At 35.7% G+C, this 23,780-nt stretch overlaps 2 protein-coding genes across 11 annotated transcripts in view; one reads left to right on the forward strand and one right to left on the reverse strand.

The window, feature by feature from the left end:
- Positions 1-23,780, forward strand: part of CPNE3 (copine 3) — a 165,316-nt gene that overhangs the window by 33,675 nt on the left and 107,861 nt on the right. For 4 of the 10 annotated variants that reach the window (XR_014952977.1, XR_014952978.1, XR_014952969.1 and 1 more), the window contains exon 17: positions 18,342-23,498. The gene's annotated coding sequence lies outside the window, so the exon portion shown is untranslated. The remainder of the gene's footprint in view (positions 1-18,341; positions 23,499-23,780) is intronic. The other 6 variants (XR_014952975.1, XR_014952970.1, XR_014952972.1 and 3 more) reach the window with 6 other exon arrangements.
- Positions 1-23,780, reverse strand: part of CNGB3 (cyclic nucleotide gated channel subunit beta 3) — a 63,912-nt gene that overhangs the window by 6,229 nt on the left and 33,903 nt on the right. The window contains exons 9-16 of the mRNA XM_085572310.1: positions 22,785-22,849; positions 19,226-19,348; positions 11,962-12,103; positions 9,915-10,074; positions 9,457-9,554; positions 8,357-8,440; positions 6,666-6,784; positions 2,155-2,301 (exon numbers count right to left, since the gene is read on the reverse strand). Coding sequence (XP_085428436.1) covers positions 2,155-2,301; positions 6,666-6,784; positions 8,357-8,440; positions 9,457-9,554; positions 9,915-10,074; positions 11,962-12,103; positions 19,226-19,348; positions 22,785-22,849 — 938 coding nt within the window. The remainder of the gene's footprint in view (positions 1-2,154; positions 2,302-6,665; positions 6,785-8,356; positions 8,441-9,456; positions 9,555-9,914; positions 10,075-11,961; positions 12,104-19,225; positions 19,349-22,784; positions 22,850-23,780) is intronic.

Below are 23,780 nucleotides of genomic sequence, written 5' to 3' on the forward strand. Positions count from 1 at the left end.
CATCCTGAGGTGGCAATCTCTTATCTGGTCTTCTGGATTCACATTCAGAGAGCATTTGGTGCTCCACCAGAACTCCAGTTGGCACTTTGGGAGGAAATACTTTGCCAAACTAACTTCCAGCATGGGTCATCTCTCACAGGTCAGGTTAGACAGTGGTACTTATTTTTAGTCCTCTTCAGTAGAAGACACCCTGACAATACAAACACTACTGCCAGCCTTGTGGCAGAGTAAATTTTCACACCGTTCAGTAGCTGTAGTGATTTGCAGCCATAATGACAAGAACTGAGAATGAATAATGAGGGTAAAGATTAGATGAAAGATCTGAGACAGATGGGACCAGTAAAAAGCAGAGGGTTCTCATGCTTTCAGTTTCTATTAGATTACTGTACAGATTTCAAGCCCACTTTTCTATCTTTGCAAAAGCCCTGACTTAAGGCTTTTTATGAGTGAGGACTATATTCGCAGTCTGAAGTACAGTAAGTCCCATAATACTATAATTTTCTCCAGCATCTTGTACTTTGGGAATTTCAGAAGTTAAGGGTTTGCTCTTTTTTATTTGTTTGTTTGTTTTGTTTTGTTGAATTGCCACAAATTTAAAAAGGTATACTTTAGCAGCTTGCATGGCTTTATTATGCAAAAAACATATAGGGGTTATTGGGCAGGTGATAATAGAACAAATTTCTTTATTGAATAAATCCTTTCAGTTTATTTCAAGGAGCCCTTTAAGTGTGTCACATGACCAAAAAGAACTCTTCTAGGGCAGAGCAACTGGTAACTTTATTCCAAAATTGAACATAACCACCATCTTTATGAAAACAGTGCACAAATTTCCTCGTTGTGGCAGAATTTATGGATGTGTAGACTGGTAAGCAACATGGCCTCCTGCACAGCGCAGGTACTGCATCTCTTCAACATTAAACAGTATCTTGTTTTTAGTCTCATATCTAGAGAGGTCTTGGAGCTCAAATGGGAGTGCAGATACAAAAGGTGTATGATTAAGCACCACAGTTGAGAAAGGCTGTCTAGGGGAAGCAGAATTTAATGAATGGGCAGAATATGCCTAGAGTGGGCAAAAAAGCAGAAGAGGCAGTGTGGGACAGAGAGACAGGAATAACAAGATCATACTACTGTTTAGATAGAAGTTGGAAAAAAGTCAGGAATGATTGTTGCTGGGGATCATTGGTCCATACATTTGTTCCCCTTTTCTACCTGTTAATACTAGTTTTGAAAACTGAACAGTCAGCCCATTCTGTGTCTGGTTTCCTTGTTCCTCAGGGGCATCATGATTCTCAAGATACTGTTGTTTGACTATGATGAATGCAGCCATTTGCTAGCACTTCTGAAAAACAAAATGTCTCTCCTGTGCTATGTGTAGTCTTCTCTGGGGGAATTTCAAGTCTGCAACCAACCTTCCAAACTTTGATAGCAATTTGAGGCAACAGTAGAGACCTATAGATTCTGAAGTATACTAATAATGAAAAACTGTTTCAAATATTTGGACCTTTTACAAGGTAGCAAGGTACTAATTTTGTCATAATTTTATGCTAAAATCTGACAATACTTTGTCTTTTCAAAGCTGTGAGAATGGTGATCCTAGCAAGGTACAACCAGAGGAAGGTGAAAATGGTTTGAAATCTCATTTCAGAATGCTTTTGAATAAAATGGACAGGTGTCTAATCTGTGTAGTTCTATCTTGTCAGGCCCTACTTTAAATCCATTCCTAACTGCTGCCTAAGGTTTTGGAAATGCATACAAGTCTGTGGATGCACTGAAGCATTAGAATTAATTGCAAATGTTTTGTTGCATCTTTGAAAACCTATTCCTTAACCGATACCTGTCCTACAGTCTCTTTCTTGATGATGTAAGAAGTCCTGATATGTATCCTTATCTCCTATTTCTTTTTTTGATGTTACCTTACATATAATAAGGCAATGACATTCAGGATTTCATCCTACTTACCACATTTCCATAACCCTTGGGATTCTTCCCAAGACCATACTTTCAATTAGAAAGTACCAGGTGAATTTGACCCCTTACACCAAACGTGTTTACAGCTGTTACTTTTCCAAGAAAGTAATGCAAATTGTCTATAAGTCACAACTGTCCATCCTGCAGCTAAATGATATGGTTTAAAAAACTGTTATTGGGACATACTTTGCTTTCTTCATGAGAAGTTTTTCTGAGTCCGGATAGTTCACCAAAATTTCATTGAGTGTTTTCTTGTCCAGAATGAAAAGGTTGGCAAAACCATGAGCCACCACATTGGCAGTCCTTCGATTTCCTCCACCTGCAGCTAGTAGGCTGGAATGAAAATAAACACCATCAGTCACAGCGTTACTTGCCCTAGTGAAGGGATCTCTGCTGGTGCTTCTCCATTAAAGTCATTGCAAAGCTCAGTATGGACCTGGCTGTTCTATCCACTGTTCTGTAAAGGCCCTGTGCAGATGGAATTAGACATTCTGTCTCAGAAAGGAACTGTCACTGGTGGCCAGGCATATGTAGATGCTAAGGACTGTGAGAAGTTTTGCTAATAGAGATACAGCTCAGACTGTACTTGTTTTAGTTCTCGTATGAAGTTGGCATATCCTCAGTTTTATTGCTGAAAATTATTTGCATCAGTAGTAGAGCAGCATTATTTACAGTGAATCAATGATTCTCCCTCAAGGATTTTTTTCCTGAGTGAATAACTTCTGTGAGGCTCTAGTTTTTGGTTTTCTCACATAGTATATCTCACGTTTAAATGTTGGCAAGTTGAATGGTACACTTTAGGAAGGTCTTTCAGGCTGACAGTTACAAATGTGTCTGCCAGAAAAAGAAGGCTCTTTTGTTTTGAATGTAAGGCATTAGACCAGTTTAGCTAGCAGTAGCGGGCTGGAGGGAGGACATGTAAGAAAAAATTAGATGTACATATAAAAATAAATTGTTCATCCTGCACCAAGCAATTAAGAGACTTCATTTGTCTCTTAATTATCGCTCTGCTGGTAAGTAAGAGAATTTGCATTTTGTTCTTAGTGTTAAAATTGCTCTATTACTTTATTCAATATCTACGCCAAAATTTGTCCTTTAAAGATTTCCCAGTGAATTAATATTTTTAGAGAGAATTTAGTATTATCTAAATATAAAAAATATTAAAAAGATGTTCTGAACTACATTAAACAGGAATTTATACCCATCTGAAGTAATGATCAACTATATATATTTGTTTTAATATTAAAGATATTTATGAAACATATTTCTAACTATTGAATAATATAGATAATATATTTAGTTTATAAATGATACTAGGAGGCCTCTGCAACTGTGTGTGCAAAGCTAGTTTTACATGTCCACAGAGTGTTTTTCTGCAACTCAAGACAGCAATCAATACATAAACTGAAGCTAAAAATGCAGTTTATTATCTTTTTAAACAATTCTCTATGAGTCCTCTTTACGCAATAGGAAAAGCTGAAGAAAAAGAAAAGCTGAAGAAAATTGCAAATACCTTTTGAGCCCTGATGAATCACTTCTCAACAAGTCATTGAACAATCATTTTGAAGCTTTCCTAACAGAAAGCTTATTTTATCAAGGTAGAGAGGGACTAAAGAGATCAGCTTTTTCATCATGGTGATGATGTGAGGTGAATTTTACAAGTAAGACAGTCTTTGCACAAACAGAATCATCTTTGACTGAGGACAAAGTTATGGTACTTCAGCATTCAATCTGGTTTGGCTAGTGTGTGAAGAGTTAAATGACCAAATTTTTTAAAAGAGATACGTTTGCCTTGCAGGGGTTCTCGGTAATGCAATATCTATATTAATCACAAAATTTGCTTTTTTTACCTAACATTTTTTTACTCCAGTTGTGAGCGTGAAATGCTGTAATAATATTAGAAATTGATAGCCTTAGAATTCCTATGCTAGCAAATTAAATTTCAAGCTATAAAGCTGTCAAAGTGATGACTCAGTTTATCTATTGTTTTTATAGCTGATCTCTGTGGGAAGCTGCTGCTAACAGAAATTGGGGAATGGTTTGTGTTATCAACTTAGCATGCAGGGTTGTGGTGGCTCAGCTGGGCACCAGTGTGCATATGAGGAAAACTGGTAAGTCAGGAAAGGGAAATAGGTCTGGATCTTGCTTCTGATAAGGATGTCAAACTCCAAAGGGCAGAGCCCATCAAAAACAGCAGCTGCTACTTTGAGGGAAATCCTGGACCAAAGTACTGGAAAATGTCATCTTTCACAAAATGAAATAGTCCCCATAGTTTGGATTTTTTATATAAAGTTTAAAATTACAAAACAGCTGAAAGTTGATGCTGAGAGGAAACATTTAGAGATCTTCCTGTCAAAAATTTACATAAAATGGAGAAATTATTTGTTTTTCCAGAATTAACATTTTCTGATAGGAAATAGCTCTAGTGAGATACCAGTAAATGGATGAATGAGGACATCTGGCTTGAAGTGTAGCTTTCTCTGGGCTAGTGAAATAGTTATAACTGAATTTCTCTTGTTCTGAATTGTCTTTGCTGATGGGCTCTCATTAAGACAACAATCTGTTTGCTTCTGATTCTGAAATTATTTTACTTCCCTAAACTGATATCTATACAGGAAAGTTGCAATGAAGATAAAATGCTAAGTAGAACTCCTATTACTTTATCCCTTTCTGTAATAATTTTCAAGGATGAAATTGGCAAGGGACATGTTTGACTATTACTCTCACATTGGCTTTCTAGTATAATTAAGGGAATTTTTTGGAAATAAACAGTTTTTATTTTCTTCAATTCCTTTGCTCCTGGAGAATTTTAAGCACCATTGCCATGCATTTTGAACAGAGTTGGATTAAATAGCAAGCATTTTATAAATCATGTACCTAAAACACTCAGAAGGAAGCTGACATAATTCTCCAAACAAATCTTGAATTGAAAATCAGAAGGAAATCAGCCTGGTATCAGGTTTATAACCATTATGAAGTGAGAGGAAAACTTGGATGTCCTAGAAAAAGTAGTACGTAATCCATTAAAGAATATTCTTTTCCATTTGCCTGTGGTATTCTCTATTCAGAAGACCTTGAAAAAATTTATATACAAAGGCAGAATACAAACTCATTATTTTCTAGCACCTTGCCGCTAGGAAGAGCATATCTGTGCTGATAAACTTAGTGCATCGTGTCTGCCAGTTGCTGTGTTTTTTTTCTCATTGAGTTTATCCACTGCCTGATATTTTATATGCAAATTACACATGTCTGAATGGGTTTGCTGCTGCAGTAGGTCAGTGATTAATAAAACAAGACTAGAACACTACACTTAGTGTTATAGTGTTGCTGAAGATTTTGCTGGCCATATTGGCAATTATGTAAAGAGTAACACGTACTGGGAAATTAATCTTAAAAGGTCATTGTGTGGTTCTCACATGGAAACAAGCTCTCACCTGTGTTAGATCAAAAGTGTAAAAAACCCTTCCTTGTTTTGAAACCAAGAGTTATCATTTCTCAGTTTAAAATACAAAGTTTTCACTTCAAATACTAGACTAATAAATAATTGAAAACCACGTGCGTGTTGCATATGGGGACTATTTTAGCTTTTCTTCTGTCTTCATTATTCAGCCCTTATTGATGAATTCATTCTCAGTCTGTCTGCGTAACTTACAATACAGCCTTTCGTTTGGAGGCTTTGCTCAGGTAATTATATTGTCACACAGAAAAACACCTTCCAAATAACCTTCTCAAAGAACTGACATAATTTCACTTTCCCACTTAATGAACAAGTTCTGTAGCTGAGATATATCAGATGTTTTCCACTTGAGGTCTGAGCAAGTTCTGTAAGCACATCACTGGAAAAACAGGAATGTTTCCCCTTCTACAAAGGGAGACATAACTAGAGGACAAATGTAAACCTGGCACAGAGCTGATTATTGCTTTTCAAAAGGCAGATTAAAGCTACCAGCAAAAGCATTAACAATAACAGGAAGGCAGCTGGAAGAAACCAAGGATCCAGTTTATCACATGCAGCAGAACATTTATTTTATTACTTTTCCTTGGGCCAACCTCAACAGAGTGATGCAGTGCCTAAAAACTAGCACTTGATTGGCTAACTGGGGAACTTAGCACACAAGAATTAATGGATTTTGCATAGAAAGTACATGCAGAATATAAAAACATTTGTAGCCACCAGCAAAAGTATTCTCATCTAGATAAATTCAGACAAAAAAATCGGGTCCATCCACCTTTTTCTTGTCTTGTATGCTTTTAAATAAATACTTTTTCAAATTGGGTTGTCTGATTTTCAGCAATCTAATCCGCTCTTAAATGAACTATTTTTAATTGTTATTTTAGATTTTTGTATCCATTTTGTTGGAGATTAATTTTCATCTTTGCCAGCTGCCATTTAAGGGCGTCTAGTCTTATTGTACAGACAATGCAGACAGCATAACAGGGAGATGTGTTAAATCTTTAAAGTGCTAAAGAAGAAATTTCTCTCTAACACTGGTCTCAGATCTTACCCTATTAATCACTGCTACTTCACTTAGATTTTCCTTCACTTACATGCTTCTCCTTGCTCAGTGTCCTCTTTGTTGATCTTAACCATTTCTAGCCTCCCCACAGTCACACTTACCACAAAAAGTTAAACAACCACTGATTATTTGACAAGTTCTAAAAAAAGTATTAAAACTTTTTAAAAGTGATGGACCTACCTGATCTCCCCAAATACAGCTCCTGCTCTTAGTGTAACCAGGACTTTGGTACCATCAGGGCCTCCAAGGACTTGAACTTCACCCTGTTTGATGATGTACATCTCTCTGCCAATCTCTCCCTGGACATACCAACACATAAAGAACACTGTTTTAGCAATAATTTTGTTATTAGAATAATGTGATAGGTTCTTCTTTAAATATCTTTCTACTCTCATGAGCAAAGGGTATATCACTATTATGAAGTGGCAATTTAGTTTTAAAAGTGAAGAAGCAGCAGCAACAGAGCCAGGACTGAAAATGAAGGGTTTTGTACTTCTTATCTCTTCTCTTGGTGCTCCAAGCTTGCATGCAGCATCTCTTGGGTGAAGTAGGGTGAGACCAGCATACATCCAGGGGGAAGGTGGTTCCAACGTTCTATACATGCTGCAGCATTAATGAGATTTCTATGGTTGTTGGTCACATAGTAGACTTATACAAAGGAGAGGCCTTTTAGCTCTGAGTCAAGATGTAATAAGTTGATAGCTTAATTTCTCATAACCTGTCTTTGTTAAGAACTGTTTGCATCAGACTGCAGTATCAAGACATTGAATCTATTCCTGTCCTTTATTATCTCTGCTGTATCAGAGTCCCAGCTGTAGTCTAAGATCCTTTTATGATGTGCATTTTATAAGCAAACACACCAAACTACTCTTCCACTCTTCTTAGCCAACAGCAATTCTGGGATTGGTCTTTGAAAGGACATCTTGATCCTTCAGTGTATTCACAAATGTTTAACTTCTGCACAGTGGAGTCAGTGGAACTAGCCCAGCATTCTGGAGGAGGATTTGCATGCTTAACTCTTGGAGGGAGCAGGACCTTAGTGAGCATGTTGGAGCAGAATGGCTAGAGACAAGTTAAGGGGTTCTGATGGTCACTTGTGTAGGTGGTGGGACCTGTGGGTCACTTGCCAGAGCAGTATAGTATGGATTACTATTCATTCCCCCAAGCTTTGATTGCATCTGACTTTGCCCTGTGTTTACATGCCTTCTGGAAGGAGACTTAGGCTCACTGGTCAGAAGCTGAGCTATTTACCTGTGAACTACCCATCTGACCAGGGTTAAGCCAAAAAAAGCTGTGACAGATAGATATCTTTGCTAAGAGACAGTGTGACAGCATTCAGCTGGAAACCTGGAGATGGCTCAGAGCTGTGTGAAGGCAGAGCAGTTCCTTCTGGAAGGAGCTTTATGGAGCAGTGTATTTTCTACATTTATAGATAATTCTACTCAAGTGTGTCTGAGTACACAAATGAAGCTCAGACTGAGCATCATAGACTGAGACCTGTAGCCTGGGTTTGTATGTATAGAAGTATAGAAACATTATGTTTGATCCATTTTAAATATTAAAATTTCATGAGGTATCATTAGATAAGCTATATTTACATTAAATACTTTCCCATATTACTGTAATTTCATGGTTGGTAATGTAAGTAATAAAATCCATATTGTCTTTTTCTAGATTGAAATTTGAGAGCACATTTGTTGTTATTACACAGAGTAGCTTAATTAATTTTATGCTTTCTGATTCAGTCAGGATTAGGTTTATTTAAAGGACATTTTTGACCGATATCTGAACTCATTTTCTAAAACACATAACATAATTCTTATATGAATAAAACAAGAATTTTCTTATTTGAATAAAACAATAAGTCTCACCTTTTTGCAGACAAAGTCACCAGGTAAATATACAATGGATTTCAACCTTAGCAGCATGTCATATATCATCTGGGTATCACAGCCCTGTTAAAATAGAATTGATCACTGTGCTAATTCAGTATTAAGTGATTATTAGTGCCTCAAAAGCCAACAATACAGGAATAATTCAGGGATTCCATAAGTGGAATGCAAACTCAAAACATCATAAAGATCAGCTACTAGAGCTGAGAAAGGACTGAAAGAGTTGTTATTTCAAATATGTGTGAAATTCTCTATGGGTTGAATATATTTTCATTTTTTTATAAAGTGAGTTTCTCTACATCTAGATTTTCTGAGGAAGCTCAGTTAGTATTATGTTCAGAGTTTTACATGTTTTTTATGGGGATTTTATGGTTTGTTTTTTTTTTTAAACCAGTCCAGGGGAAAACAACAGATCCTAGCAAATGCTCATATGAATCTATGAATTCTATATCTTCAGCAGATGTAGAAAAAAATGTACAGCCATGTAATTTTTATACACATGTATCATGTGATTTCTTGCAAATATCCTAACAAGAAAATTTTCTATGTAGACTTCTAAAAACTCAGTGTCTCCTTGCTTTTGTCTCAGAAATCCATTTTTAAGTACACATTTAAACTGTAGCTCTGGAAAACTACCATGGTAAGTAAAGAGAAAGCTCCTTCACACAAAAACTGACTATGATGCAGCTTTTTCTACACCAGTGTTACGTTGCCAGAACACGAAGCATGGGTGATCTCTCAGGCAGACCTGGGTGGCCACAGCAAGGTGGACTGTGTCAAAAATTAGATTATTCTCTGACTGTTGAGATTAGCTATACTCCGAACTCACTCACAGTCTGACCATACCATCAGCTATAGGATGTTGTCATAACAAGATTTTGTTCTAATCTCATTTGTTTCTTGACACAAATCCAAATGCAGGCACTTGGGTTTGTTTTGATGTCTCCATTCACTGAGATATTTCTTTGACTTATTTTGCCTTGCACACCAACAAACATTCACTTAAGTGTTGCAAGATGCACAAAACAAAGTTTCTGTACAAAGTACCACATATTTCTGCATCCCATAAAACTACTTGCTTTGAATAAGTCGACTTTGTTGACAATTGCAAAGTTCACGTCAATTGCAACAGCTAAGTGCATTTTGGTTGGCATCTGCTCCAGTAATTCTGATTCATCTGTAAAAAAAAAAAAGACAAATTAAGGAATGTCCACAAAAATGAGCAAAAACAACTTAATGGAGTTATTCTAACACTTATGAGTTCAAGTAAGGAAGCAGCTAATATGCTTTTACTAAGATGCTTAATTAATCTTGTCCAAAATTATTAACAAACCATTGTATTAATGAATAAAATTAGTGAAGTAGTAAGAACCATATTGCTTTGTAGTTTCTTTATTTTCCCAAGTAAGTTTAGCAGCCTCCTCTGACTTTCCACATGCAATACAGAAAAGGAGAAATGTGAATTTCACCCTATATCTGTAACTGTACACCTGCTCTCAATCAGACATGCTGCATAATTGGAATTGGAAATCCTCACCCAGCATTCCTTGAGAGTCCCATGTGTATTCATACCACATTCGAACACGATTTTGCACCAGTTTTGGAATAGAATAGGTGTTCATATAGGAGACAGTGTTGTCCACACAGGATCGAAAGTAGTTCTGTCCTGCTGTTGCTGCTCCAATTACATCTCTCATCTGCAAAAATAAATTGTTGTTACCACACATTCCATAAAAAAAAATAGTCTTGATTTTAATATCTTGTCATTAACTTATAAAATAATATAATACTTTTTGCATTTAATTATTTAATAAAAATTTAAACATGCATTCGGCTGCATGTTTTGGTGCTTCATCCACTTTTTAAGAAACATTACAGACTTAATCTGATTGATTGTAATATGATTTTAGAGGAATTGCTTCTGTCTTGTATTCCTGGACATGGATGAAAATTATAGATAATATTTTTCTTAAAAATGCATAGTAAAGCTACTCTGTATTTGGCATGCAATGCAAGTCAGAAGTAAAGCAAACTGGGCTGAATTTCTGTAATAGAATCATCTGACACCACTAGAACTAAGACTGTGCCACTGTTTAAATAGTTGAGATCAGTCCTAAGCTCTGAGAGCTGAAAGTTGACCTTAAAGTTTTTAGTGCAGGAACATAATTTAACATTTCAACTCAAATGTGAATCAGTTTTTAGAAAGTGGATGAGTTAATGTTCATAGACATTTCTTCTTCAAAAGAATAAGTATTCAGATGTGATTTTAGTGGAATGGCTTCATCTGGCAGATGCCAAGGATTAATGTGCCATAGGCTGAGTTTTGCTCTCTTACAGAAATGCAATTGATTGCAATGGGAGTAACAATTTTTAGGCAAGTGTGCTAAATGAGGAATAATTCAATAATTTTAAGAGTTCTTTGTAAACAGGAATTATAACAAACAAACTGCAATGAAGCAGCTTCTCTGTTAATGTTTAAAGTTTGAGACCGCAAATGACTACACTGGTTACAAAAAGTCATCTGTAGAATCTTCTTGGGGAAATGAGGCTTTTATTGATAGTTACAACAATTTAGGGAAAAATTATAAATATGCAAACTCTGAAATTTAGTTATGTATACTTGAATTCAATATTTTTTCCAGAAGAAATATTTTATATGTATATATTGTTTTATTTTTGGTAATTTTGGTTTATGGAAGAATTTAAAATCATATAAGGAAGAGTATCTTCAGTGACAGTTACCCCTTCTTGCAGTTGCCAAGAGCAAGAGATATATGCAATCTCTAGCTGCTGGATTGAACTTTTCAAATGTTGTATTCAAAATAAGTATTAAATTTCAGTTTTAATTCAGGTTTTTTTTTTAATAATTTTATAACAGGCATGCACAAATCAAAAATTCTGGAATGGTTTCTACAGAAATTGATAAGGTACAGCCTCACTCAGAAACTTCAACATTTGTTTTTCTGTAGGCAATGTGTTTTAAATCCTAGGATCTAAAGCCCAAGTTTAATAGTTACAAACCATAAATATTTCAATTATGTTCATTTAGAAATATAACTGATTTGCTGAGCTATGGGCTTTTTTATTTCTATCCTGCCAAATGGGAACCAAAAGCAATAGAAACCAATTACTTTTCAGATTGTCAAATATATTGTAATTTGTGGAAGAGATCAGAGTTACAGTTTGACAAAAATAATGGGATTTCCATTAACAGTATCTTATCAGTAGTAGTACTGAGCATGACTTATTCAACAATCACAATTTTTATTTCAGATTTAACAGTATAGTGTGAATGTCAAGGATTTGTCTCCTTGGCTGTGAGTAAGGAAAAAAAAAAGGAATTATGCAGTTTCAAAGGTCATCTGTGTCCTTCAGAGTCTTGGCTTTTAATCAGCTTGTGTGCAAAAGAGCTGCAAAACAGGGAACTGATTAAAAACATGTATTTATCAGAAAAATAAGTATGTTTGACATTAAAATAGAGGATGGAAACGAAACTTTTTCCCAGGACTAAATTCCATTAAATTGAATATATTATCACTACATTACAGTAATCTGAATCTAACTTGTTATTAAATTTTATGTACCTGACCAATTAAGCTGGAGAAGACAAAGACACCCATGAAATAATTCAGCAGTTGAAAAATGATCTCAAACAACGTTTGTGGTTCTGCAAGGCCACCAATGGTGATTAAACTACGAACTGCCCAGTAGTAACACCTCAGGTACCTGTGGATACAAACAGCATTTTTGTTAGACTGTAGCTACTTATGTGTTTGAAGTTAAGCATCACTTTCAGTGATACTTTTCAGTCCAAAAGACTTTCATCATTTTTTAAAGGGTTGTGAATTTATAAATGGTATAATTATATAGGTCAGGTTGAGCTGAATATCCTCACAGCAAACTAAGAATGTCTGGGAAATGCAGCTATAATTTACTGCTCTCTAGAAATACCAGGTAGCATTAAAAAAGACTTTTGTACAAAATTGCCAAGATGGATATTACAGTGCTAGAATGCTACCAGTGAAGATGGTCAGAAGTAGTGTAAAAGTGTTGGAGACTTCTCAGAATCTCTCTGTAGCAGCATAAAGATGCTCAAATACTTGAAGGTCCCCTTCATGGCTTCAGTGCCATGACGCCAGTGCAAAGCCTTATCACCATAAGGCTTTTGTTCTAATCTCAGGATTTTGAATGACAAATGCAATATTGTTCTTCTTGTGTCCCTTTTTACTCCTTCTGCAATACTGGTCTTCCTCCCACTGTGCTTTTGAACACCCTTCATTGGCTCTACCTCCTGAGTTATGCCAAAAATGTTACATATTTCCACAAGTTGTGTGTTAATTCGGCTTCTCCAAACCACTTCACTAATTCAGCATTGAAAGGTTGATTCCTCTATTAATATCTCCTAGCCTCTGGTCTCCACAAATCCTTATGTCACCTTAACAAAATATTTCTTGCCTTTTTCACTACAGAGCCTTTTGCCTTCAAGTCATGTATCTCTACTAGTATGATAACACAAGTTTATGAAAGCAGTAAAGGACTTGGACAGAATGCTTTAAAAAGGTTCCTTGGCATCTCTAAAATTCTGGTTTAAATCTCTTTCTAGAACATGATACCACAAGCAATGCAGCATTGCATTGGGGAATAACTACTTCAAATAATTGTTGTGAGAGTGCTATAATTTCCTTCTTTTCTGAACAAACAAATAATTGGGTTAGGTATATTTTTAAAAGCCTGGTATTTATTAAAATGTGACTTCCCAAGTTTCCGTACAATCAGACTTCAGCTTTGCTGAGTGGAATTTCATTTACCTTAATTATAAAGTGGGATTTTGTATTACTTCAGCTGTGACTACTTCTTCTGAAGCAATGCTGATTCCTTATGTGTGTTGAATTTTATTGCATTTTAAATAATAATTAAAAACCAACCACCCCTCCCCCCAGCCCCCACCCCACCCCAAGCACTAAGACACAAAAGAAACACTTTTGGAGATAAGTTTGTTTTGAAATAGAAATTCTCACATGCATCTTCTCATGCCTGCTCTGAACCTGAGGACACCTGGTCTGCTTGCAGACATTAGGTGTATTTCAGACTCCTCTCTTTTTAAGATATGAACTCCACTATAATAAGAGGTTCATGTAATAACACAGCTGCAGGGTCAGTTTTGTGCAAATATGAGAAAATAAGCTCATGATAAAAACCAATTCCAATGAGGTTTGTTTTTCTTAATCACTTGAAAGTATTTTCAAGTTTTTCACCCAAAATGTAAGGCTTTACCAAGCAATTGATATCTGCTTTTCATTACAAAGTCCCTTTTTTCTTGTTTGCAGATTAAGAAAATGCAGTAACAATGATCACTTTTACCATAGTTTTCTAGTTTTAGATGTTAACAGTCAGAACCGGCCATTTTCATTCAGAGTCCTTAAATAAAATATTCATTGCATATTTTCCATTTTAACATTTTTCCTTGTTAGGCATGCAAAATATCTGCCACAATAATATTTTCACTTGGGATAAAAAAAAATCACATATGCATGTTTTCAGCAAAGTATGCATAAGGGTCAGCTTTTTCTTAGACTTCTGTAGCATAAACAAATAATAAGAAAAAGACTGAGGTCCGTTTTGGAAGAATTACAGATTTAAGCATAAAATTGTGCTTTTAGCTTGGCTGAGGGGAATTGTATAAAGCATATTAATATCCCATTGATTTGCCATAACTGAGAATGCTGTGGTGCTTGAAAAATGTATAATTGGGTAATATAAGAATAATGAAATTAACAATATTTCTGTGGTACTTATTTTAGGAAAAAAAAATGATTAAGTAGATCACTCACCCTCAATGGCTCTGCGTGCCAAGTTTGCAAACTCCACCATGATAGACAATATAATCTTTATTCTGGGAATGTCTACAAAGAATGAAAGCAACTCCTCAGAGGAATTTAGGTGTCACATTCTTCTTTTCAGTGTTGTATGTCCAAAATGTGAGGGTTTTTTTATATTTTTCTACCCCTTCTTAAGATTTAGTTAATATACTGTATTCTTCTGTGATTTTACTTCAAAAGGAACTTTCTATTGGCAAGGCACATGATATTCTCTATCTCTTTGGAACAGGTTTTCTCCATTTATGCATTTTTGGTTTTATTTTAATCTAAAATGGAAGTTGCACAGTTGAAATACAGAGCAGCTCTTGTCTTCCCTTAGAAGGATTGTAAATTTTGTTTGAGAAAAGCCAGAAAAAACAACTCCTATTTCAACAGTATTAGCAACTCTGCTTCCTACCAGCATGTGTCTGGAAAATATCACTGTTCACTATACAGTTTACCAGCCTGCTATAAAATTACTGTTGAAGTAAACAACAGTCATGAGACAAGAAAGGGATTTTTGCCTCCACACATCATAGGGAGTATGTTTATCCTTCAGGCAATCAAAGTAGTAGATTTTTCCTTAAAAAAAAATCCTAGGTATGAAAACATTCAGAAACACTGCAAATAAGATACCTTGTAATATTTTGTCAATAGAAATATCTTTCTCAGAAAAGTCTATTTCAGAATACACTAAACTTCTTTCAAGATTTTGGTTAGTGCAGGTAAATCAAGTCTTTGTGCATGTGTCTTTCAGATTTTAAGGTTGTATTCATATATTCATTTCATCCCAGGGAAGCATTGTTTCAGGACTATCACATTTGACTCCTCTCAAATTATCCTCTGAGGATGGGTTTAAGCAGAGTAAAGCAGCACCCTTTATAAACTAATCACTTCCTTCTTGGTACCTCTTCTAGAGTGACGTGTTCATCAAGTGCCTGTGATGGTGATAATCTCAGACACAGTGGAGCAAACTATAAAGCTTTTACTTAAAAAAGTATGGATGTGGGTAGCAGGTCTGAAAGTCTGACATATGAGCTGGGCTGTGCATTCACAGCTTGCCTGGAGGCACAAAACTGTCTTTGCATAGCAAGCACTGCAGTCCTGACACAGCAGACCTATTGCAAGAGCAATGACAGCTGAAACCCACCAGATACATTTCAAGATTTGCCAGTGCCACTGTGCATTGGGCAATGCATACCAAAGGAATGGCTTTGTTCTAGACACAGTGACCATTTTCTGGGACTTACAGATATTTACTAAGTCTGTGCCCAGAACGGGAAGGCAGCACACTACAGACAAACATAATTGCGTTTCAAATAGGTGTCTTAAATTTGCCAAAGAATTTTGCAGACTCCTTGCAAACAGCAGAAGTACACCATGAGCAAAGTTAAATTATTTGTTTTGCCTAAATTTACTGCTGACCTGGAGGGTTTGCATGAGAATTTCAGCTCCCTAGTTTAGTTTCTCTGTGAACAGTGATAAAAGAGAGATACTTCCTTGGAACAATTCAGAACAATGACATTACACTGAATCCCTGGAAAAAGGTTTGTCCATTTTCCTCAGGAATTAGGGAGATCGATCTTTTACTTGGATAGTTAAATTAGATTGTAAGTAAACACATATAGTTGAAATTGTCCACTTAAGAGTCCTTTTCAATATCTGCTGCTGTCCTTGCGTAGACTCTACACTGTAGTGTTCCATTAGTGATGCTCTGCTTCTGCTTTAGGAGAGACTGAGGTCTTGCCTAACTCAAGCTGTGCACATTTAATGCTGAAAAAGCCTTGTGTGGCTAATTTGGGTGTGTTGCAGGGAGGTAAAGTTGACCACCTTTTACATCTCAAGTCAAAGGCTTTGACTGAAGGCTGCTGTGCAAAAGAGCTCACATCCTGGACTGACTATAGCACTTTCCACCTGGACAAGAACCAGAAAAGAATAGAGCTTGTGGAAATTTGCAGAAGAGCTACTTTGATAATTTTGCTTGTGGATTGAGTGTTGTGTATAGTTGTTAGATATAGATTTAGTTCACCAGATACTTTGACTGTTCAGGAACAAGTATGTAATCTCACTAATAATGGGAACTGCTGTCTTACTTTTTTTTAGCCTGGAAAAGGAAAAGAAAAAAAATCCTAGGAATGTTGACATTTTTAAGAACTGCTTTTGGCCTAGCAATATTTTGAACTAGCAATATTTTATGGACACAGCAAGGATTCCACATAAAGCACTAGGGCCACTAAATCAGTGCCAGATCATTTTCTGTGGATCAATCTGAGACAGCTAGAATTTTGATTTACTTGTCAAACTGCTTATGGTCATTTTTCAAAATTAGCTAAGTAGCTATGTATCCCTAATATTCTTTCTGAATATATTCCAATTCTTTGTGAGACTACTGGCATATTTTGTTTCAAATATTTTCACCCTGTGCTCTGTGAAAGAAAAATTATAAGTTCACTGATGTGACATAATATATGCTGCAGTACTAGTCACTTTTCCTGACAAATTGTTCTTATATCTGCTTTCCTAATAAATGAATATACCTAGAAGTATCTTGTCTGATAAGTTTAAATACACTTACATCTCCAATTATAACTAGTGTTCACATGATGCCTCTGTGTGTGAAAAAATGCTCAAATATTTGATGATTAGATTTTATGTCATGCCTAATTCTCTAAGGCAATGACTATTCCACACAGTCAGCATTTGCCATTAGTGGATGACAAAGCTATACTTTATGAAATGCAGCTCAGTGTAGAATACTCTTTGGGGTTCCATGTTCATGGTACTATATATTCCAGAATGAGTTAGATACAGGAAAAAAAATAAATTCATACACTCATCAAACAATTGTCAAGATGAAGTGGATTAATATCTTAATGAAGTTTAGAGATATATCATAGAACCATTGAATGGTTTGGGTTGGAAGGGACCTTAAAGATTATTCAGTTCCAACCCTTCTACCATGGGGAGGGGCACCTTCCACTAAATCAGGTTGCTCAGAGCCCCATCTAGCCTGGCCTTGAACACCTCCATGGACTGGGAAGTCCACAGCCTCTCTGGGCAATGTGTTCCAGTGCCTCCCTTATAGTAAGGAATTTCTTCCTAATATGTAATTTAAATATGTCCTTTTTCAGTTTAAAGCCTTTCCCCCTTGATCTATCTCTGCATGCCCTTGTAAAAGTTTCCTGTGCTGCCTTCTCATAGGCTCCCCTTTAGGTACTGGAAGGTGCTATAAGTTCTTCCCATGCCTTCTCTTCTCCAGGCTGAACGATCCCAACTTTCCCAGCCTGTCTTTACAGGAGACGTGCTTCAGCCCTGTGACTAACTTAGTGGCTTCATCTGGACTCATTCCGACAGATCAGTGTTTTTCTTGTATTTGGCTATTTGGATATCCAACATGCATTTTATTTAAGAATCTCAGTTTAATACGGAACTTGAATTATCATTTTGTTATCACTGTTTATGAAACAAGTCTGCTCTAAATTCCATGTGATTGCAGTGTGACTTCATTTGAGACCTATTTTTTGTCTCCTCGTGGAAAAAGTAGCACAAAATATTAAAAAACCAGGCCACTGTGAACATACAAGTCATTGTCTGTGGTAAAGCCAGTAAATAATTTCTACCAATTACTTTTCTGGAAAAAATGTGAAATATTTTTGTTTGTGAAAAACAGGTAATACTTTTTTGCCTATTCTCTAGACTGTTCTGAAGAAGTATTAAAAACTTGAAGACCGAATAAACTCTCTACTTTCAGAGTTTTCAGGTTTCTTATTCTTATGTAACTTACTTTTTGGGTATGAGGCAAGTATTCCCAAGAATCACATTAACAAAAAATAGCTATAATGGAAATTGCTTCTGCATTTTTCTTGTCAGATTTCTGGAAACCTCAATCCTGCAAATAAACACTCATCTATAACTTCACTTACATAAGTGGTTCCACTAAGCTCCATGATCCTGCTTGCACATGTCTGACTGCAATACTCAAGCTGTGTATTTTAATGGTGTGTGGAAACTTCAGATATGTCTTTTTTTTTTTTTTTTTTTTAAGAGATAACCTTAGATATAAAAAATAAGTGCTGGTTTACACAAAGTGTCTTTTGTTCTTCAAGGTAGTGACTTGACATCAAACTTGAGAAGACTGACAAAACTACAAACAAGAGGAGCACATGTTCAAGAGAAGGGTAAAAGGTTGTTTAGAAGGTAATTTATGACAGCAGTAGGATGCTATATCTGGTTTTGCAAGGAATGTAATCAAAGAACAAATTGAACTGTGGCTTTAACTGTATTATCACCTTTGAAAGAAATGAATGCTTATACAACTGAACCTATTAGATATATCTTTACAAAACTACACAAAGAGTATATTATGAATTTGTTTTTTCCTCTTACTTCTACTTCATCATCTTGATAAATGGTCCTTACTTCGTACCCAGCCAGTGCTGTCACAAGGAGTTTATGGAAAATTGTGCCAAAATCCAGTAGTTTCCTCTGAAGATACTCTGCCACATGTTTAAGCATGACCCTCTCAAAAAATCAGAGAGAGCTGGTGGAATTTTTTCAGACCAAACACCATGGTGTAGAGGGACAAAAATGTTGCACTTAATGACACAATGCTGCGTGGCAGAAAAAAACTCCCAAACTGTCCTTGTGTTTCTTTTGAAGGGTTGCTATACAATCCTTCTAACAGTTCCCATGTGCATATGCAATCAGTAAGTTTAATTTATGAGCCTTGCTGCTTTCTAAATGTTTAATTAAGTCAGCACTTAGTACTGACTCATAAACCTATAAAAGCTGAAATTGGTGAACTGATTATTCACTGCACCTGCCCTCCAAATATCTGCTAGTATTGAAAGCTGCTAATCAGCAGTCATGCTACTAAAAGTTTGCTATCCAAGCATTTAAAAAGTAAGCAGTGGCATGGGAGAAGGATGGGAAGGCAGGAATGAGCAAAATAAAAAAAAAAAAAAAACTCTTGTAAAAAAAAAGGACTTACATGTTTCCTTCGCCATCATACACCCATCTAGTGCTGCCAATTCCTTCATAGTCTGAAGCCCAATAATACAGGCATGCATTAATGTGCAAGATAAAGAGCAAGTATCCAGTTGTTCGAATGACCCTATAAAAGTCAACAGATTCCTGTAAAACACCTTAAATTTTTCCTTTTTAAATTTTTTTTAACTTAATATAGAACCCATTACTTTTTTGGATTAACAATGTTAATGTTAAGCATAAAGCTAAGTAGTTCCCCACCTGTATTGAGTCTATGAAAAAATAGCTGGCAATTACCCATCTCTCACATCTGTCCAAGGTCAAAAAATATCTTCCCTAGAATATTTGACATGGGGTAATTTTTAAATTATGGTTCCCTGAGGAATTTATAGTCCACTTCTCTAAATAGCTATGAATATTTCCAGAAGTTTGAAGCTATATTAATGAGGGTCCAGGGTAAAAAATAATGTGTTTCCCAAACTCTATCCAAGATAGACTCTAAACTTGTGAACCAAAGCCAAGAAATGTTTGAGGTCAGAAATGAACTGCTTTACAAGACCTGTAGTATAAAACCTGCAGAAGATCCTCTAAATAATATGATTTAGTCTCTACAGCAGGAGTTATATCATTCCTGATCCCAGTTCTTATGTTTGTGGCCAATTCTTTGAAGAATAACAATGATGAACTACTTAAGCACCAAGCAGCTTTCTGTTAATACAATAATGATCTCATTGTATATCCTCTGTTCAGGGCATGGGGATCAAAAGAAATGTCTCCTGGATTAAGATCTCTATTGAAATATTCATACAAGCAGGGGATAAATAAGCAGGAAAAGTGCAGTACTTGCCTAAACACAGGCTGGTAGTTAGTGACTTTATCTGCTAGAATAGAATTCAATGCACTATGCAGTACAGAATAACTGAGTAAGTGGTTTTATGAGACTTTAACAAGATCTAACTAAGTTGGGTCTATAAACAAAGATAATGGGAGCTAATATCTCTGCGGTTACTTCATTAAGCACTCCTTTGTTGCTTCTTCAGATGCCTTTTTATGCCCTCCTTGGCCTTTCCATGCTGTTAGATCATCTACTTAAGTGTACTCTTCTTTTTTATGATGGTCACAAATGAATGCTGTTTCTCTCTTTAAAAGTTGGTGTGCTTCCAGGACAACTCTGTTTAGGATTGCAAGCTACAGAGAACAGCAGAGAGCTGTTGTGGTCTTGTAATGTTGCAATATTGTCCATGCTAGGTCTTCTGTTCAAGCTTGAATCCATGAAAGTGAACTCTTGAGGTCTGAGAGAAGATTCCAGAAACCTTTGCTGTGTTACATTTCACCAGACATATGTTGAATATATCAGAATGAGAAGATGTAAGTAACTCGTGCTAGTTCTATTCCTATAAACTCAAATGAATTACTTTGAGAAGAGAATCCCCCTTGCTGTAGAAGCTTAGTTTGTTATTATCTAGTTAATTGGTACCTTCTTGCTCAAAGTGTGGTTATACTAATGTCAGACAAAGCAAGATGACAACATTAAAATTAAATGCAGTAGTTAGCACAAAAAGACTGGGGTTTTAGAGATTTTTTTAGCTTCTGCCTGTACTCTTCTGTATAACTACCTCTGTTCTTTGTTTGACAATGAGCAAAATCTGTAGTCAGTGTTTTCTGAAGTATGAATTAGAAAACAGATTCACTTTGAAATATTTAGATTCTGCAGTTTACATTATGCAAGTGATTTAATACTGGCAATCTGAATGGGCCAGGAAACAAAGACACAAACAGCAACACAGTTGTGGTTCTTAATATCATGCTAAAAATTTCTCTGACAGGGCAGAGTAGCTGGCTCTGCTACTGCATACATTTTGCAGGACCAGTGAGCTCTTGCTCTGTGTGTCTTGCTTTTCTAAATGAGCACTGTTTTTGACATGTAAATAAACATCACATTTTTCAAAGCTGGTCTAGCTTGAAGATATAACATCCCCATCACAATTTGCCCTTTGAACATTAATCTCCCGCTCTGTATTTTTGTAAGTGTGAATTTCTGTCCCTTGAAAAACTTTATTTGGGTGAAAATGAATTTTAAATGTGTTGCCATTTCTTTGAAATCTATATACATACAACAGTATTGTTACATACAAACTAATTACTTGATTCAGAACTGTCTATATTATTATTCTCTCATTGCAAGTATTATAGAAGACACAGAAAAAGCATTGAACTATGACTGCAAAAAGCAATGGATATAATATGGAAAATAATTACTTTTGAAACAATTAATTTTAAAGCTTATCAATATTAGAAAAAATTAAATACCATAAGCAGATGAAGGCCCAGTTTTTAAAATGAAATTAGGAACTGAAGAAGGCCGAGATTCAGAAACTGAGAAGAAATTTATTCGTCTTGTGGGAATTCAGTCTTCTCTTGATCCAAAAGAATTAAAAAAAAAAACAACAAAAAAACCACCAAAAAACCACAACACCAAAAAACCAAACCAAAAAACCCAAACTACAAAGGAATCTTCCATGAGTGAAAACAAAGTTAACTATAAATTTTGTGAAGGTCAGCGTGTCAAAAATATTTTACTAGAACTTTCAAGCTTTTAAGTTTTGTTTTATTTCACAGTTACATGAAAAAATGAAGGAGATGATATTTGAACCTCCTTTTGAAATTTATCTTGTTTTTAAATCTCATAAAATATCTCATTTGAATGTATTAATATCATGTGTACTGTTTAAGTGCAATAATCTCTGAAATGAAATAAGATGGTAACCAACATATTTCTACAGCACCTACAGACAGTAACAAATACATGCCCCAAAACTGGGACAGGGAAAAGGATCTGTTGGTGTAGGTATTACACAAGATAACCTAGACCAGATGACATTGACAATAATGATGGCAAAGCAAAGGGTTCATTGGATCTTAGCAGCATCACTGGCAGCTGAGGGGCTTGTGAAAGTTGCCATAGCTATGTCCAACTTGAGTTGGATCCAAAATTCTTTTTGTCAATGCAGAAGGTGAGAACACAGTTCAGCAGGCTATGGTTATAATCACTATTTGTGAACTGTGCTGAATTGATCCTCATTGCAGCTGTAGTCAGTGAAGTGAAGGATCAAGTTTCTGTATATGCCAAGTTCATGGGGAAAGCATGTTTGAAGAAAAATGTTGACACAGACTCAGGCTCATAACTCTTATTAAGCACAAATAAACAGCTTCTGAGGATTTGGAACCACTATTAGCAACTTAAAGATAGTGTTTTTAGCTGTTTCATTAAAGAAACTTTTGGAAACTTCTGATCAATTAGATTTTGGCAGAAGCCTCAGTTTGGTGAACATTTTACCTGAACCATGCCAGCTGAACTGAGCTAGATTTCATGCATAAGTGAGGCCTTATATATATATTATTTTAATGATTACCATAAAGGCAGGTATTAAAAAAAACCCTTTAAATTGAACAGTTAAAGATGTATCATATTCCACCCAGTGCTTAACTGACAACTCATGAAATCATTTGAAATGCATTCTGTGCCAAACTTTGCATGCTACTTGAGTTTTATCATCACATACCTGTAGATGTATGCTTTTTCCATAATAGCTTCCAAACGATCATTAAACTCAAAGAACGTGTTATGCTGAATGGAAAACAAATGAAAGTAATCCAATCACTATTTTTCAGTACTTTTATAATAGTACTGACATCAGTTCTCATACACATTTTGAAAATGGATTTTTCAGTAATCAAACTTTCTATTGGTTCTGGCCAGGACATGGTTAATTTTTGCAGAATCTGGGAGGGGCATGGCTAGGACTCATGTTATTTTATACCACCTCAGCTCATTGCTGGGAGTGGGATAACTGGGCTATCTCTTCCAGTCAGGGAAGGTGTTCCTTCCTGTAGAGAAAATCTAGCAGAGGGTGCTGTCTGGTATTGTTTATTATTGGGGAGTTTTTCCATGTGAATTACTTCTTTTCTTAATACTCTCTGTCATTGACAATGTTGTTGTTAGTTTCATTAGTTCCATTAATTCCATTTCTTATTTTGTTGTTTCCAGAATATTGTTCTTATCTCAGCCTGTGATTCTTGCCTTTTGTGCCTCCAGTTGATGGGGGAGAGGGACCAGTTTTAGTGGGAGTACTAAAATGGAAAACACTATTCCTAAACCATGGCAAACATGTAACAAAAATATGAACTGAAAAACAAAGATAAATTTCAGTCAAGTGTTTTTCTGGATGTTGAGTGATTACAGAAATAACCTTGCTGTTTTGGTGAGAGTACTGCAGGTAAACAACTTCTACTTCCTCATACATATATAATTGCTTGGGCAACACGATCACAAAGACTTACATGCATTTTTTCTCTTCCTGAAATTCCAGTAATTCTCCAGTAAGTGATCATATGTATCAACAGCCACATACTAGAGGATATCCTGTGGCATCAATGGCAGCTGTATTGAATTCTTCCTGTTTAGTATTTGCAGTTTATCATTAGTGATTGCATGTAGCTTTTTTCTTTGTTTTTGTTCAATACACAGCTGGTTGCCTAATACAAGGTACTATTTAACT

The sequence above is a fragment of the Lonchura striata genome, chromosome 2 (assembly GCF_050655825.1).
Source record: "Lonchura striata isolate lonStrDom1 chromosome 2, ASM5065582v1, whole genome shotgun sequence".
Classification (NCBI taxonomy): domain Eukaryota; kingdom Metazoa; phylum Chordata; class Aves; order Passeriformes; family Estrildidae; genus Lonchura; species Lonchura striata.